This window comes from Heterodontus francisci, chromosome 31 (assembly GCF_036365525.1).
Source record: "Heterodontus francisci isolate sHetFra1 chromosome 31, sHetFra1.hap1, whole genome shotgun sequence".
NCBI lineage: Eukaryota > Metazoa > Chordata > Chondrichthyes > Heterodontiformes > Heterodontidae > Heterodontus > Heterodontus francisci.
In genome coordinates, this window is record NC_090401.1 from 62,257,498 (window position 1) to 62,276,622 (window position 19,125).

General features: G+C 41.5%; 1 protein-coding gene and 1 long non-coding RNA gene across 5 annotated transcripts in view; one reads left to right on the forward strand and one right to left on the reverse strand.

The window, feature by feature from the left end:
* The window catches only part of LOC137347333 (proto-oncogene tyrosine-protein kinase LCK-like), a 133,703-nt gene that overhangs the window by 85,935 nt on the left and 28,643 nt on the right, over window positions 1-19,125 (forward strand). For all 4 annotated transcript variants that reach the window (XM_068011775.1, XM_068011776.1, XM_068011779.1 and 1 more), the window contains 2 exons: window positions 4,030-4,106; window positions 10,091-10,244. In XM_068011775.1, the coding sequence (XP_067867876.1) occupies window positions 4,030-4,106; window positions 10,091-10,244 (231 nt within the window). The remainder of the gene's footprint in view (window positions 1-4,029; window positions 4,107-10,090; window positions 10,245-19,125) is intronic.
* Window positions 6,588-16,291, reverse strand: LOC137347334 (uncharacterized). Its single transcript, XR_010968935.1, has 4 exons — window positions 16,220-16,291; window positions 13,551-13,765; window positions 9,973-10,327; window positions 6,588-7,450 (listed from the first exon to the last, which is right to left on the reverse strand). It is a non-coding gene; the product is annotated as an uncharacterized lncRNA (long non-coding RNA).

Below are 19,125 nucleotides of genomic sequence, written 5' to 3' on the forward strand. Positions count from 1 at the left end.
TGGCAGCATCGCTCTCAAAGGACATATTGAGGGCATTGTTAAGGAAAATTGCATGGTTATTGAAGCAAGGGTCGATCTAAGGTTTAGGTTTGAAAACATTGTCAGGGCAAAACTGGGAGTGTACTGCCTGCATGAACTCTATTATCTCAACAGAATGCTTGATGATGTTACTAGGTGGAGCTCAACTTGAAAGATGTTCCATTTCCCACTATTATCCTTTATATTGGCAAGAACAAATATTTTTAAGCTACTCTTTATATTTAGTTCAATGAGAAGCTATTAAACTTGAATTACTCAGGGCTAAACAACTTTTCATAGATTCAGATCCTAGTGTGGCTAACAATCAATGCTGGTTTTATCTACAGTAAATTCTTATATTTTAACCATTGAGACTTCTGGCAAACTCAGATTGTTTCATTTCTGATTACTTTGTTCAGCTCACTATATTAAAAGAAGGCATCCAGTGAGTCATATATTTCTCACCATAATGCCAGCTGAAGGAAGGTTCACTTGGGTAGACAAATTGCTTCTTTGAGATCAGTTTGTTAATGATTAAGACAAGGTTCTATTTTGCTGTTTCTTAGACTTCAAATGTGCAGAATTGTGACTAGTTATTCCTCAAATTTGTCTCTTTAGATAGAAATCTAGACTTACTAGTATGTTAGTCTCTTTCTTTGGCCTCCTTATCTCGAGAGACAATGGGTAAGCACCTGGAGGTGGTCAGTGGTTTGTGAAGCAGCACCTGGAGTGGCTATAAAGGCCAATTCTAGAGTGACAGGCTCTTCCACAGGTGCTGCAGAAAAATTTGATTGTCGGGGCTGTTACACAGTTGGCTCTTCCCTTGCACCTCTGTCTTTTTTCCTGCCAACTGCTAAGTCTCTTCGACTCGCCACACTTTAGCCCCGCCTTTATGGCTGTCCGCCAGCTCTGGCGAACGCTGGCAACTGACTCCCACGACTTGTGATCAATGTCACAGGATTTCATGTTGCATTTGCAGACGTCTTTAAAGCGGAGACATGGATGACATGTTAGTCTCACACACAAATAGGAGATAGGGCACAGTCAAGGTATGTTCCCACAAAAGGAAAAGGTAGGACTAACAAATCCAGAGCTCCCTGGATGACAAAAGAGATAGAAGAAGAAATATGCTTATGACACATGTCAGGTAGATAATACAATGGAGAACCAGGATGAATATAGAAGGTTCAGAGGGGCAGTGAATAAACAAATAACAGAAGTAAAGAGAGAGTGTGAAAAGAGACTGGCAGCTAACATAAAAGGGAATCCCAAAGTCTTCTACAGGCATAAAAACAGTAAAAGGGTGGTTAAAGGAGGAGAGGGGCCAATTAGGGACCAAAAATGGGATCTATGCATGGAGGCAAGAGGCATAGCTGAGGTATGAAATGAATATTTTACCAAGGAGAAGATGCTACTCAGGTCACGGTGAAAGAACAGGTAATTAATACACTAGAAGGGTTTAAAATTGATAAGGAGAAGGTATTGGATAGGCTGTTTGTACTTAAAGTTGATAAATCACCAAGACCAGATGAGGTGCAACCAAGGATACTGAGAAGAGAGAGTGGAAATTGCAGAGCCAATGGCCATAATTTTCCAGTCCTCCTTAGACTGAGGGGTGGTGCCAGAGGACTGGAAAATTGCAAATGTTGCACCCTTGTTCAAAAAAGAATATAAAGATAAGCCCACCAACAACTGACCAGTCAGCTTAACCTCAGTGGTGGGGAAACAATAATGCAGGACAAAATTAATAGTCACTTGGACAAATGTGGGTTAATTAAGGAAAGCCAGCATGGATTTGTTAAGGGAAAATCATGTTTAACTAATTTGCTGGAGTTTTTTGAAGAGGTAACAGAGAGGGTTGATGAGGGCAATGCTGTTGATGAACAGCATGAACAGAAAGTACATTTTGTATCTGTATTAAAATGGTTGGCTGCATCCTTCCATCTACAAAAGATGATGGACACGCAACAAACAATCCATTTAGGTGGGGTGTCTTCTCTTGGTGCACCTTTGCTGATGGCTGTGAAGGCCAATCCTTGAGAGGCAGGTTCTGCCACAAGTGACGCTAGCAAGTGACGCTGTGAGTTGTTGTTTTCGACGTTGGCGCCTGTCGCCAAGCCGCTGTAGCAACTGGTCATCGTGGTAGTGCAGACCAGTCCACAGGATGTGTCGCCATTTCCCCCTTTCACCAGCTCATGGCTCCCAGGTGCGATAATCAACATTTAGGGCCTTCAGGTCATGTTTGCAAGCATCCATGAAGCGGAGCTTTGGACGCCCCACTGGTCATCTGGCCCCAGCTACCTCACCATACAAAAGGTCTTTGGGTATGTGACTGTCGTCCATCCTGTATTAAAATATCCTATGGAATATTCCAAATAAAATTTTATTATAGGATCCTCAATTGATATTTTGAACAAACATTTAAATATTCCTGTTAAATAAAATGTGGTTGCTCTAGGGTTACCTTATACATGTAAGTGTTAGCTGTGTCTCAGTGGGTAGCGCTCTCACCTCTGAATCGAAAGGTTCTGCATCAAGTCCTCCGCCAGGACTTGAGTACAAAAATCTAGGCTGACGTTCCAGTGGAGTACCGAGGGAGTGCTGCCCTGTTGGAGGTGCTGTCTCTTGGATGAGGTGTTAAATAGAGATCCCAGCCGTCTTCTCAGGTGGATGTAAAAGATCCTATGGCACTAGTTTAATAAAGAGCAGGGGAGTTATACTCAACGTCCTGGCCAATATTTATCCCTCAATCAAACTCACAAATACAGATTTTCTAGTCATCTATTTCATTGCTGTTTATGGGAGCTTGCTGTGTGCACATTGGTTGCTATGTTGCCTACATTACAACAGTGACTGTACTTCCAAAGTACTTCGTTGGCTGTAAAGTGCTTTGGGATGTCATAAAGGACACCGTATAAATTCAAGTGTTTTTTCTTTCATTTTACATGATTTGATCATTTCCAATGAAGTGTTTGCACTTTTTATATGGTTTGACTTAATCGTCCAAGGTAAACTCATTTTTGTAATATAATGAAAAATGGGACACTGCCTGTGTTTCTCCATCATTAACAGCATTGTCAGAAAATTATCATTTCAAAGTTTTGCATTTTTACAATTTGATTAGCTGATGATTAATTATGAATAAAATATGCATTCTACCATTTCTCATTAAGAGGATCTCACAAACCTTCAATCCTGTAGGTGTTTTATATTTTCAAGAATTACATAAATAGATTTTAAAACTCATCCTGTTCTTTGTTTTGGATACAGACAAAAGCTTTTTTAAGGTCAAGTATGACAAATAATGTGCTTTGGCCTGGGTATTTACAGTCTGTGTGTTTTCCTAAGTTAATCAGATTTCATTTTATCATTTTGGACTGTGACAATAGTGGTACATTCTGATGTTTCCTGACTACAATATTCCATTTCCTATCTCAAATCATTTCCGATAATTGGTGGTTCGAGGTATAGGCCAGCACTTTGAAATATTTGGATAAAGGCCAGGTCCTGTATAAAGTTCAAAAATAAAGTGGGACCCTTTTACAAGACTGAAAGATACAATGCAGAAATAGCATGCAACAAAAGAAAAAGATTTGGTGCCCAGCATCTTTCTCAGGGCATTTAGCACCCAAATTCTACGGCAGGTGCAGCTTCTATTCAGCTGTTGTGTGTTTTGATTTTCTGTGCTATTTTACACAAAAGTTCTAAATTCATACAACTAAATCTAAGCAAAATGGTAACATTGAGTCATATAACCATTGAAATGAAAAAAACATGCTATATTGGGACAGTAGAGCAACTTTCACTGGAAACAAGACAGTAGATTTTGCAAGGCTGATGGATGTTAGGTATCATGACCTCCTAACAAAGACTCAAAGACTCTACCTTACCAAATAGTATTTAAAATAATAGAGCATGATTTCAAACACAGTCTAGTCTACTGCTCAATAAATCCAAAATGTTTTCCAGGTCATTGTGGCATTTATCTTTCTATTTTTTTCTCTTTTTCAGGTAGTTTAGTGGATTTTCTGAAGACATCTGTAGGGTCAAAACTCAGCATAATTAAACTCATTGACATGGCAGCACAGGTGAGTTACTGACCCGGGATATATATACACATGGAATTAAAAAAGGAAAAATGCTGAAACTGCACAGCAGCTCAGTCAGTGGCTGAAAGAGGGAAGACTTGGCACATCAAAAGCTGTTCTGTGGGATATTCAAAGCTGAAGCATTGACCTATCCTTGGCTTCTATGACTTACTGACTGAGCTGCTGTATTTCCAGCATTATTATGGGAGAAATGCCAGAGGATTGGAGACTGGCAAATGGAGCGCCCTTATTCAAGAAAGGGTATAAGGACATTCTTGGTCATTACATGTTGGTTAGTTTAACATCAGTGGTGGGTAAGGTTTTAGAAACAATAATTGGGGGAAAAGCAACAGGCACTTGGAGAGGTTTGAGTTAATTAAGGAGAGCCGGACGGTTTTGTAAAAGGCAGATCATGCTTGACTACTTGAATTTTTTGATGAAGGGAATGCAGTGGATGTTGTTTATATGGATTTTAAGAAAGCGTTTGACAAAGTACCACATAAAAGTCTGGTTATCAAAATTGACGCTCATGGAATAGGAGGGTCAGTGTCCAATTGGATAAAAATTGACTTAAGGACAGAAAACAGCAAGTCGTGGTAAATGGTTGTTTTTCAGACTGGAGGATGTAGACAGTGGTGTTCCCCAAGGGTCAGTGCTGGAACCACTGCTTTATTTGGTACAAATAAATGACTTGGATATTGAAATGCAAAGTACAATTTCAAAATTGCTGATTATACTAAACTTGGAGTTGTGATAAACAGTGCGGATGATACAAATTAACTGAAACAGGACATAGATAGGCTAGCAGAATGGACAGACAAGTGGCAGATGGAATTTAATAAAAAGAAGTGTGAGGTGATGCATTTTGGCAGAAGATATATGGAAAGGCAATATAGACTTAATGGCACAGTTGTAAAGATTGTGCGGGGACAGAGGGTTCATGTGTACAGATCCTTGAAGGTGGCAGGGCATATTGAGAGAGTAAATAGTAAAGCATGTGGGATCTTTGGCTTCAGAAATAGAGATATTGAGGACAAAAGCAGGGAAGTTATGTTGAATCTTTTATAAAGCTCTGGTTAGGCCACAACTAGAGTATTGCATCCAGTTCTGGTCACCATATTTTAGGAAGGATGTGAGGGTCCTTAAGAGGGTGCAGAGGAGATTTACCAGAATGGTTCCAGGGATGAGGGATTTTAGTTACAAGGTTAGGTTGGAGAAGCTGGGGTTGTTTCCCTTGGAGCAAAGGAATTTGAGTGGAGATTTGATAGAGGTGTATAAGATTACGACAGGTTTAGATAATGTACACAAAGAAAAGCTGTTCCCATTAACTGTTGGTACAAAGATTAGGGGACACAGATTGAAAGTTTTGGGCAAGAGATACAGGGGGGATGTGAGGAAGAACTTTTTTACACAGAGGTGGTAATGACCTGGAACTCACTGCCCATGAGGGTGGTGCAATCAAAGACCATTAATGATTTCAAATAGGAATTGGATGGGTATTTGAGGGAAATAAATGTACAGGGCTACAGTGATAGAGTGGGGGAATTGGGACTCACTGGATTGCTCCACAAAGAGCTGGCATGGACTCAATGGGCCAAATGGCCTACTTCTCTGCCATAATGACTATTTAGTTTTGATTCAGATTTCCAGCGTTCAGCTTTCCCTTTATCTCTGTGTAAGCATGTTTAGGATTACTTTGAAACAACCTGGAGGAGATATTTGTACCTGATTAATATTTCAACAACTTTTTTTCTGCAGAGTAGACTTTGAATGCTGTTAATTACATTATACTGGGTTGTCTATGGTTTGATCCTACAATACTATATAGATTGTGTTAGAAAGAGGTCTCCACTTTGTTTAACAATAATTGGGGATGAACAATATGGTATCAATAAAAACCGAAACAATTGCACGTTGAGCACCATGAAGAACCTTAACCACATCCCGTTACACACTTAAATGTTACCTAAAGCTAGGCAAACGTAACAACGCTTACTGCACCCGCAATCATGCACAATATTTTAGAAACACAATGCGAAGCACATGGTATGCTGAAGACTTCCAGTCTTTATGTGGTATGTGAGAGTTCGAAGAGCAATCACAACATGAGCAAAAGTGAACATACATAAAATGAGTGCAAGACTCTGAAACTACAAGACTGAGCTCAAAAACGAGTTCAGCATGATTAATGTCATCGTTTATTGTGTTACAGTCAAGAGGAGTGGGCTACAGCACTCACTGAGGTCATGGTGTACTCTCACCTCGGCTTGTAGTATGGCACAGGAAAAGGGCAGTATGTAAAAGGGCAAGATTGTTGTTGACACTTGAATAGAACAAGAATAATGGATATAACAGTGGATCAACATGAAATCATTGAAATACAGCAATATGATTTAGTTTATTGGCAAGTTTCCAATAGGGACTCAAATCCTAGGAACATTTAAGGAAAGGGACAGAGCATGAAGCTAACTACTAACTTCTGCAGTGTATAAATGTTCTGAAATATGGAGCCAAGACCGAATAAAACTTGTTAGCAGTTGGCTCATACTTAGCTGGCTTCATAACTCCAAATCCAGTATCGAAGCTTTGCATTCATTTAAGCTAAGAACAGACTGTGCCTATGGATAATTAGATTCTATTGCTGCCATGAATTACTTACTAAAGCATATTGTAATGTTGTACTATTCAGCACATCTTTGAATCGTGAGGGAAATGAGCAAAGGGAAAGGGAGTAAATAATTTCTTTTGAAGTGAATCTAGAAAGTGGGACAAGTGAAAATGACTTTAGAATTAGGTAACCATGAGCTAACTGTTAACGAATAAACTTCTCACTTGTGTTTGTTTGATTAGGGAAGATGTTCTGCTTCATGTGAAGAATGCTGGATCCAGATTCTTGCATAAAGGAGTTTATCAGAATTCCTGTACAGGAATGTATAAAGGGGTGCAAATCAAGATTTAAAGCAGGATGATCTTATCTGCAATTGAGAGAAAATGTGTGAGAGGGAGTTGGAGAATAAGAGTAGATTTGGGCTTTTGTGTAATATTGATCCATTAGAAATGATGACCCAAATCACCTTTATTCACTCCATGGACTCTGCATTTAACAGAAAAAGCACACATTGAATCAAAATGTTAAAATCTTTCCAAGACTATACATGCACATAAGCAATTATCTTACATATATATATATAAAATACTTATCATAGAATTTCACAAGAAGCAATTTGTGTTTCTAGAATTTTCAATGCCTAAGTTTAATGAGAGCGTGGTATATAAAAGTTCCCATCCAGCCGGTGTCACATTCTCTTGGTGTTTCAAATAACCCTGTGGGTTTGTGAGATTTCCTGCAGACACACAAATTTTAGCTTTGCTGAGAACTCAACTTGACATTCACACCTGTCAGCATGAAAAACAATCCTTTGTAAGTATCAAACAGCATAATCATAATTGCTCTTTCAAATATTTTATCACACAATAAACAGTTCCCAACTACAAGTTGATTTTCTAAGATGCTGGCGCTGAATGAAGGGTGTGGTGATGTCATTGTTATGTTACTGGACTGCACTGCAGAGGCCTGAGCTGATAATCTAGAGGACATGTACCATATCAGAACATTGCATCATGTCAGTTTGTGAATTGGAATTCAGCTCAAAAAAATCTGGAAATAAAAAGCTGGTACCAATTTTTAAAAAGTGACCATGGAACTATCAAATCGTTGTGAAAACCCAACTGATTATTGATATCTTTTTAGGGAAAGAAACCGTCCTTACCCAATCTGGTCCATTTGTGACTCCAGACCCACATCAACAAGGTTGCCTCTGAACAGCCCTCTGAAGTGATCTAGCAAGTCACTCAGTTTCAGGGCAACTAGGAATGGGCAATAAATGCCAGCCTTGCCAGTGACACCCATAGCCTGTGATTTTTTTTTTCTTAAAATATCAATTCCAGTATGCCACAGAGGAAAATCCATTCTAGCAGGTCACAGATTATTTGAAGAGGTTCTGCATTCCCAGTTACCGACCATAAGATGTTGCTGATATGCGGTGCAAATACTGTGGAATATATTCGCAATTAACAAGCGTGCTAGATGGTAAAGCCTGGCTCGGGTATAAAATTAAAATCCGACCCGGGCCCAACCTGACCACAGCCAACCCAAACCCGAGCCCGAGCCCGAGCCATTTAATTTTTCTTCGTGCCCGACCTGACCCGACCCGACACAAATCTCCGTCTTCTGTTCCAACAGCAGGTTATTCCTGCAGCTGGAGTTGTGGGGAATCATGGGTAAGCCTGATCCCGTGATTTCCTGGAAGCTGTATCCAGCCTGACCCGACCCGAGCCCGACACATATAGTCTGGTCTATTCAGGTTCGGGTTGGGTAGCCAGGCTTTACTAGATGGCATCAAACAACAGCAGTAAAAAGGTTACTGCATAAACTATTTACGGATTATGGAGTAAATCAAAGATTTGAATGTTGTGTACTAAATCATTAACATCACGATTCCTAAAAATAATAGCAAAACAAGCAGATATTTCATGGTTAAATTATATTTATTTAAGATGATCACATTGGGCTGGACTTTACCGCCCCACCGATGGCAGGGGTTGTGGCAGTGGGGGCCAGAGAATGACTCCGGCAGAGGTCCGCCATGGGCCTCAACGCCGGGAAGGCCTAGCCCCATATTGCCGGTGGCGGTAAGGCTTCGTGGCGGCCCCACTACTGCTCAGCAGAGGAAGGCAAATCTTTAATATTTAAATAAACGTTCATTATTAAATAAATGTCCTACCCACTCCCGCCATCTGTCCTCCTCCAAGGTCAGAGCCAGAGGCCGACACTCCCGCGCCTTCCGATCTCCTTCCAGAGATTTGAGGTGGAACACTGGCAGGGAGGGGGTGCGGGTAAGTTTCTCTGTGCAGGCTGGGGGGGGAGTGGGTTCAAACTCATCCGATTGGTTTATGAGATGGTGGGAAGGGGTAATGTGCATACTTTGTGAACTTTGTGGGGGGGAAGGTCAAGTGCACAAGGTCAGTATTTCGTGGGTAGTGAAGGCAAGGAATGAATTATATGGTTATTGGGGTTGGGTGGGAGAGGGGCTAGAAACAGTTATTTAATTTTTTTGAATAAATTTCAAATCGCTGTGTCTTTAAAATTTTAAATTGTTATTTAGGGCTTGAAGCCCTTTGAAAATGGCGTCGGCACCTGCACAGTGGCACCTGGCGTCATTGCCAGGGACGGAACACCCACCACCTCCACAGCATCAGGGGGAGCGGTCCGCCCCAGCCATTTAAATGAGCTGCCGCATTTAATATCGTGGTGGCTCCACGAAGCTTGACCCGTGCATGCAGGTCGCCATTGTTTACTGTCATTTTCAGCCCACTATGAGGATAAATAATCCATAGTCCACAGAGATTATAATTGGGTCTGAATACTGTTCATTTGATAAGTAGTAAGAGGAAGGAGAGGACTGTCGCATTAGCTTGGCTCTTGTGATATGTTTTTGGGCAAATTTTGGTGTCAGCCATTGTTCAGTTGATGTAGCTGGGAGGAGGAATCAGAAGCTGGAGAAAATTGGAGCAAAGATTGAGCAAAGGTGGCTGAAATTACAGTCATAGATTCACAAGCACAGAGTCAACAAGGGAGAGGTTACTTGAAATGGAAGCTCAGAGCAAGCATCTTGATTAAGCAAGTGGAAGAGTGACCTTAATATATTTGGATGCGTGATCAACAAAGTACTGTGTCTAACCTATAAAGTACTTTATTTTTCATTAAATTTCACATTTTCCCCTTTGTTCATATAGGTAAATTACATTATCACTTAAAATTTGCTTCAAAATCTACAGCTAATTTGAACATTTTAAAACTTCTCACCTTTTAAACACATTTTACTTCCGGATAAAGTTTCTACTGAGAAAGACATCAACATTGTCATTTTAATGTCCCACGGTAGCAGTCAAATGCACATCTGAATTATGACATTCTTCGACAGATTGCCGAGGGAATGGCCTTTATTGAAAGAAAAAACTATATTCATCGAGATCTTCGTGCAGCAAATATCTTGGTTTCTGACGATCTCTGCTGCAAGATTGCTGATTTTGGCCTAGCCCGACTTATCGAAGAACACGAATACACAGCAAGGGAGGGTAAGGAACTACCTCATCGACAGTTTTCATGTGATTTGTGGCTTTGCAGGCATGACTCTTCATTTAAGTTCAGGAAGACAGTGCTGAAAATGAAATATCTTAATTTTATAAATTAGACAAAATGAGATATTTCAAGAACAAAATGCTTAAGCTGTGTGGAAACACATGGTAGGTCTAATCTTTTTATGGCCACCAGAGGCACAGTTAAAGCCTTAAAATGGCCACATACTTTACATAGTAGGGTTGGCAACATGAAGGGTTTTATTCCGGCACTAGCGGTCCCAGTAGCAGCCGTAAGGTGGGGGTTGGGAGACCCCACCTTGCCCTCTGTCAGACCCCGTTGTAATTCCACAGCAGGCAGGCAATTAACTGCCTGCTGTTGAGGACGCCACCCCTTTAAGGGGCGACCTCCCACCTCCAGAGCTGCTGACCAATCGAAAGGACAGCAGCTCTGCAGTACCGGAAGTGCCACCGAGAGTGGTGGCCACTGCTGGTACTGCAGGAGGCTCTGCAGTCCCGAGGAATGTAGGAGACCCCGGGAGAGGTGAATGGCAGTGGGCCCCTCCATTCTCCACAAAATTGGAGTGGAGGCGGGAAGAGGCCCTTAATTGGCCATTTAAGGGCCTCAATTGGCCTGGGGCAAGAAGTTCATTTGTAGTCTTCCAAGGCCAGATGAAACCAAAGACCAAAGGGCGGCACAGTGGCGCAGTGGTTAGCACCGCAGCCTCACAGCTCCAGGGACCCGGGTTCGATTCCGGGTACTGCCTGTGTGGAGTTTGCAAGTTCTCCCTGTGTCTGCGTGGGTTTTCTCCGGGTGCTCCGGTTTCCTCCCACAAGCCAAAAGACTTGCAGGTTGATAGGTAAATTGGCCATTATAAATTGTCACTAGTATAGGTAGGTGGTAGGGAAATATAGGGACAGGTGGGGATGTTTGGTAGGAATATGGGATTAGTGTAGGATTAGTATAAATGGGTGGTTGATGTTCGGCACAGACTCGGTGGGCCGAAGGGCCTGTTTCAGTGCTGTATCTCTAATCCTTCCAAAGATTGGAATTCAGCAGTTGTACAGCAGACAAATAATTTGTTGTGAAAGAATAAAAACCTTTTTTCCTATTTCTTCAATGAATTAATTTAGTTTGAAGCTTTTTAGAAGTTTGACAGAGAAACGCATCAGCTTCTCTTCCTTCACTTTCAATTGTCTGAGAGAGCTCTCCTTCCTCCTTCACTTCTGGAACAGTCTGTCTCAACTGACTGCTGTTCAGCTAATTTTTAAACGTCAAAATTGCAACACTGAATCTCTATATTCTCTCTCTGTATGACTGTTGCTTGGCAACCAGAATGCACTTTGGCTCACTGGGCTTCTGGAACTTTTTAAAGATGCACGGATCTCTTTACACTCTGAAAGGTGCACTGCAATACTTCCGAGGAGAAAAACAAAACACAGGACCGTGACACCAGAACCATTCGAGTAAATCTCCTCTGCACCCTCTCTAAGGCCTTAACATCCTTCCTAAATTGTTGTGCCCAGTGTGAATACTATTTAGCATAACTTCCTTGCTTCTGTACTCTATGCCTCTATCAGTGAAGCCAAGGATCTGTATGCTTTTTTAAAAGCTTTCTCAATTTGTCCTGCCACCTTCAAAGATTTGTGAACATACACCCCCAGATTTTGTTGTTCCTGCACCCGCATTAAAATCGTATCATTTAGATTATATTGCATCGTCCTATTCTTACTACCAAAATATAGACTTCACACTGCTTTGCATTAAACTTATTCATTCATGTGTCTGCCCAAATTTACCAGTCTGTCTATAACCTCCTGACATCCGTTACTATCCTCCTTAGTGATTACTATATTTCTATATTGTCACAATAATAATTTGGAATTATTACCCAGGCAAAAAGATGGAATTTTCTGAAACTCTTTGGGACTTCAATGTCCATCACCAAGAGTGCCTCGGTAGCACCATTATTGTCCGAGCTGGCTGAGTCCTAAAGGACATAGCTGTTAGACTGGGTCTGTGGCAGGTGGTGAGGGAATCAACAAGAGGGAAAAACATACTTCACCTCATCCTCAATAATCTGCCTCTCGTAGATGCATCTGTCCCTGACAGTATAGGTAGGAGTGACCACCGCACAGTTATTATGAAGCTGAAGTCCCGTCTTCACATTGAGGATACCCTCCTTGTGTGGCACTACCACTGTGCTAAATGGGATAGATTTCAAATAGATCATCAATGCAAAACTGGGCATTCATGAGGCACTGTGGACCATCAGCAGCAGCAGAATTGTACTCAACCACAATCTGTAACCTCATGGCCCAGCATATCCCCCACTGTACCATTACCATCAAGCCGGGGGACCAACCCTGGTTCAATGAAGAGTGCAGGAGGGCATGCCAGGAGCAGCACCAGGCATACCTCAAATTGAGGTATCAATCTGGTGAAGCTACAACCCAGGACTACTTGCGTGCCAAACAGCGTAAGCAGCATGCGATAGACAGAGCTAAGCGATCCCACAACCAACGGATCAGATCAAAGCTCTGCAATCCTGCCACATCCAATCGTGAATGGTGGTGGGCAATTAAACAGCTAACTGGAGGAGGTGGCTCCACAAATATCCCCATCCTCAACGATGGGGGAGCTCAGCACATCAGCACAAAAGATAAGGCTGAAGCATTTGCAACAATCTTCAGCCAGAAGTGCTGAGTTGATGACCCATCTCGGCCTCCTCCTGAATTCCCCATCATCTCAGATGTCAGTCTTCAGCCAATTCGATTCACTCCGTGTGATATCAAGAAATAACTGAAGGCACTGGATACTGCAAAGACTATGGGCCGTGACAATATTCCGGCACTTGTACTGAAGACCAGTGCTCCAGAACTTGCCGTGCCCCTAGCCAATAACTACAACACTGGCATCTACCCAGCAATGTGGAAAATTGCCCAGGTATGTCCTGTACACAAAAAGCAGGACAAATCCAACCCGGCCAATTACTGCCCCATCAGCCTACTCTCAATCATCAGTAAAGTGATGGAAGGTGTCATCAACAGTGCCATCAGGCAGCACTTGCTTAGCAATAACCTGCTCAGTGATGCTCAGTTTGGGTTCCGCCAGGGCCACTCAGCTCCTGACCTCATTACAGCCTTGACTCAAACAGGACAAAAGAGCTGAACTGAAGAGCTGAGTTGAGAGTGACAGCCCTTGACATCAAGGCAGCATTTGGCCAAGTATGGCATCAAGGAGCTGGAGCAAAACTGGAGTCAATGGGAATCAGGGGGAAAACTCTCTGCTGGTTGGAGTCATACCTAGCACAAAGGAAGATGGTTGTGGTTGTTGGAGGTCAATCATCTGAGCTCCAGGCCATCACTGCAGGAGTTCCTCATGGTAGCGTCCTAGGCCCAACCAACTTCTGCTGCTTCATCAATGACCTTCCTTCAATCGTAAGGTCAGAAGTGGGGATGTTCGCTGATGATTGCACAATGTTCAGCACCATTCGCGACTCTTCAGATACTGAAGCAGTCTGTGTAGAAATGCAACAAAACATGGACAATATCCAGGCTTGGGTTGATAAGTGGCAAGTAACATTCACGACACACAAGTGCCAGGCAATGACTATCTCAAGAAAGAGAGAATCTAACCATCTCCCCTTAACATTCAATGGCATTACGATCGCTGAATCCCCCACTATCAACATCCTAGGGGTTACCATTGACCAGAAACTGAACTGGAGTAGCCATATAAATACCGTGGCTACAAGAGCAGATCAGAGGCGAGGAATCCTGAGGCGAGTAACTCACCTCATGAGTCCCCAAAGCCTGTCCACCATCTACAAGGGCACAAGTCAGGAGTGTGATGGAATACTCTCCACTTGCCTGGATGTGTGCAGCTCCAACAACACTCAAGAAGCTCGACACCATCCAGGACAAAGCAGTCCGCTTGATTGGCACACCATGCACAAATATTCACTCCCTCCAACATCGATGATAGCAGTGTGTACCATCTACAAGATGCACTGCAGTAACGCACCAAGGCTCCTTAGACAGCACCTTCCAAACCCATGACCTCTACCACCTAGAAGGGCAAGAGCAGCAAATGCATGGGAACACCACCACCTGCAAGTTTCCCTCCAAGTCACACACCATCCTGACTAGGAACTATATCGCCGTTCCTTCACTGTCGCTGGGTCAAGATCCTGGAACTCCCTTCCTAACAGCACTGTGGGTGTACCTACCCCAAATGGACTGCAGCGGTTCAAGAAGGCAGCTCACCATCACCTTCACAAGGACAATTAGGGATGGGAAATAAATGCTGGCTTGGCCAACGACGCCCACATCCCATGGATGAATAAAAAAATGTTTTATGGCCATCAACGTGAAGGTTATCAATGTTAGCAGATGTAACAGTCAATTTGGGCAGCCAGTGTTTGCATTGAGCATTAAGTCAGGAGGTAAGTGGAACTTGTACAGCTTCAGAGTAAAGCTCCTTCCACTCTACACCAACGCCAGAAGACTATTGCTTATTACTACAGGGTGATGTTTCTATTTCTCTTGATTGACAGTTACTTACATTTAATCACATCGTTTAAAGGATACTTGCACTTGTAATGACAAACCTAATGTTCTGTGGTGAGTTTAATGGACAAATAATGGATAAATACAATAAGTTCCTATATTAAAAAAAAGCAAAAGCAATGGGGAGGCTAAGATCGAGATACCATTCTCGCAAAGCGAACAGCAGAGTGGTGCAACTAGGACTGCAACTTTTAGATATTCATGTTTAACCATTCATCTGCCCCTCTCCTGAATTAGCTGTACCATTTATATGTAAATAACAGCAAGTAGTGTTAACTGCACCGTTACATGGTCAGTGAATTCTGGACCGTTATGTCATTCTGTGTTCATTAACATACTGAAACTATCAGACACCATGGGAACCAGAAGGAAATATCCCTGGGATAATTGGGCCCAAAATAGAGAACGAGTGTGACACTTCTCCATTCCAATCACATCTGTTTAACCCAATTTGCATCATTTTTTTCCGGTTAAACAATAACGAGTGTTTAGGTTGATTTGTCTGAGTATCTCTTGTACACCTCCTGGTGGCTGGTCAGGGAGCCAATCCCTTGATCAGAAATCATGAGACATGAGGGAACTAAAATTACTTAAAAACAAGCAAATAACTTGATTGTACCATCAGCTACTATTGCTATAATTTTTCAATGGAATCATTCTCCAATTCCAAAAATAATGGTGACATTTGCAGTGTTGTGATGGTCAGAAAATTGAACTGGTCATTTTATTATAAGAGACAGATTGACATAGATTGCAAGGTGTTGAATAAAGCTGTACGTTGAACAAACAGAGGCAGGATCTTTTTCAAAAGGACGTGACTCACTAGAAGTCAGTGAGTTTGAGGCAGTTTACTTTTCCATCACATTTTTGTTCCCAAAATGACATCTACCAAAAAATAAAACTCTGAATATTATAAACAAAGCCCAGCTACAGCCCATGGCATGTCTCCATTTATTATTTATAGTAACACTGACGGAAATTGAAAAATCGTAAAGTTGATATTTTTCAGTTTAGTACAGAAGTGCAGCTGCAATTTTCAATTGGTTGCACAGCATTACAATATCGAACAACAAGTTACAGAAATTCCAACTGCTGAATACTTCTGAATTATTATTTTTAACCCATAGTCATGCTTAGTCAGGTGTTATTTTAACCCTGTTTTCCAGTGGAGAACAATTAGGAATTGAAACTTCACTGCACTATCTTTGGTGCTTAACATACTCCTGTAACATTCCTACATCCAGTATTTGAAAGTTGTCATTAACCAATTTAAAATAAATTAAGTAGACAACTTTATTAAAGAAACACACAAAGATTTTACACAAGTGTTAACCAGTGCTCTAAAAAGAATACTTTGTAGAATTTCATCCCCAAAGAGTACTTAACAGGACTTCATATTTTACCTTCAGCCTTCTGTGATTCATGTTTTAATAATAATTGTCACAGTGCATTGTTTCACTGCTGTACTCACTGACAGATGTTTGTGTAAAACAATGAACAGGAAATCAGTCAATGTGGGAAAGCATACTGACCCCATGCCGGAAGCCACAAAATATCGCCCTCTGATGCAATTTTACTATTCTGGTGAAGGTCTTAAGTTGCAGCTTCCATGCAGACTCTCAACTATATATACCCTAATGCACAAACATGCAATGTGCACAACAGGATGCACAGCTCAGTACAGTACATGATTTTTGTAGCCTGCAGTTACCCATGATAGAATCCAGACCTTACATATTACCAGAATCCATTATATTGCACCATATAAGGGATACTATAACAAGTTTTATTCTTGCACATTTTTGGTTATCATTGAAATGAAGTGTCTGCTCGCCTTAAATAAAAACAGAAAGTGCTGGAAATACTCAGCTGGTCAAGCAGCATCTGTGGAGAGAAAAGGGAGTTAACGTTTCAGGTCTGTGACCTTTCATCAAAACTCACCTTATTTGTTTTAAACTGAGGAATTAGGTGAAAGGTCAGTGTCCTTACTGGAGGTTGTCACCAAGGTTGCAAAATGTAGGAGAGAAGACAAAATAAATCAAGCAGTATTGTTGTGCAGCTTGTATTAACCAAAATAGCAAGTTTTTTCAGTGACTCTCTAGGCCATGTAGACCAGAAGGATCTCCAAGTTGATCCCTTATCTATGGCATTAGTTAATTTTAGCCGAGCAGTGATGGGCTAGTACCATCGGTCTGAGTGGACTGAAATAAGGAAAAATTTCTTCACTCAGAGGGTTGTGAATCTTTGGAATTCTCTACCACAGAGAGCTGTGGATGTTCAGTTGTTGAGTGTATTTAAGGCTGAGATTGGTAGATTTTTGAGAAAATGGGGATAGGGCAGGAAAGTGGAATTGATGTAAAAGTTTACCCATGATTTTATTGAATGGCGGAGCAGGCTCAAGTGTCTATATGACGTACTCTTGTTCCTATCTTATGATCATTGAAGGGAAACTTGTGCATGGCTCCTGCTGCTGTTCATTACAGTGACCTCGGTGGAATTATCTGTTTGTCGGTACGCTGTGAGGCCAGGACTACATTAGGCTGCAAAAATAAATTTCTCCTTCGCTTAGCAACATGAATCTGATTTGAAAGTTAAGGTTGCCATTTAGCAGCTCAATGCCATTATCTCCTCACATCCTTCCCGAGGGCAATTAGAGATGGGCAATAAATGCTGTCCTTGCTAAGGATGCCCACATCCCATTAATGAATTTAAAAAATGACATTCTTACTTATGCTACTGATGTCAGGAGACCGGATGTGTTTCAGTTAAATAACAGAACCTGTTTATGCATCAGATATGTAATATGTTATCTGAGTATTGGTTTGAATTAGAAATCCACAGAAATGATTCACTTGTTGAGCAATCACTCAGTGAAGAAGCAGTGTTCATAAACTGAGGATATGCAAAGGCACTATACAGCCAACTAGGTGCTTTTGAAGTGAAGTCACCATTGTAATATAGGAAATGCAACAGGAAGGTCCCAAAAACAGCAGTGAAATAGTGACTAGATAATGTGTTTAGAGATGTTGGTTGAGGGATAAATGTTGGCCATGGAACTGGGGAGAACTCCCCTGCTCTTCTTTGAAATAGTGCAATGGGATCTTTTGCATCTCCCTGAGAGGGAAAACGGGGCCTCAATTTTAACTCCTTATCCAAAAGATAAACGCCTGCAGTGATGCAGCACTCCCTCTGTACTGCACTGGAGTGTCAGCCTAGATTTTGTGCTGAGGTCTCTGACACGGGACTTGAACCCACAACCGTCTGACTCAAAGGTGCGAGTGCTATCAAATATGCAACAGTTTTGAATAGCATTTGATCTCCTTTCAATTGCAACCAATATTTTCAAAATGGTGAGCATTTCATACATGTCACTTTTAATATGCTCGATCGATGCAGCTAGCGAGCACAGCCAGCACATGCTGAGAAAATCAACCTCACTATCTCCATCAGAAAGTTTTTGACAAATCTTTTTGTTTGGGATGGAGAAATTGCTCCTGATATAATTGTGCTTCAATTTGATTTATATCCATCATATTATGTATTTGTGAAGGAATTAATGATTGTCAAACCTTTTTTCATGAGTACCATTGTCCCTTCAGCTTTCTGTAATTTGTGATACTGATGACAGAATGGAAATTGGAAAGTAAGGACTGAGAAATACTGAACTAACCAAAATATATCTGATTTAATGTGGTTTAAAATTTCTCATGCTACAGAAGCATGATATTTCAAATTAAAGAAGGAACTGATCCATATCGACTAGGAAGGTCCCAGGTTGATGCCCAATCTACTGAGATTTGGCTTCTCAGTTTGGTCTTCGTTAATATACTGCAATTGATTCCAATGACCCCAGACTAGGAAGAGGGCAAATCAGCCTGGATTTCATTCCAGACCACAGTCCACAGACCCACCTGGAAAGTGCTTGTTTGTGGCTGATGTGCAGCAATGTGGTCTTGTTCAGTTGTGGCACATATTTCAACTGCCAGCCAAAAATCACTGCCTGAGTTTACTTGTGAATTGTAGTCATTGGGGTGTGGTATCAGTGCGTGGTCATAGCCTGTGGAAACAAAGAAAAGTAGAGGTCATTGCCGTCAGGAGAGAATGGGAGAAAAATAGAGGACAAAGTAAATGGGGGAAATCATCATTCTGATGAAGAAAGCAGCCCTGTGCAACATTTTCAATGCAGCAAATGCATTGGCATTTAGAGCTGAATTTCACTACGCATGTAGTTTGTATAATTACTAACAGATCCAAAGCTTCTCTCATAATTCTACTGGGGAAAGGCCACTTTTTAAAACTTTATTTTAGT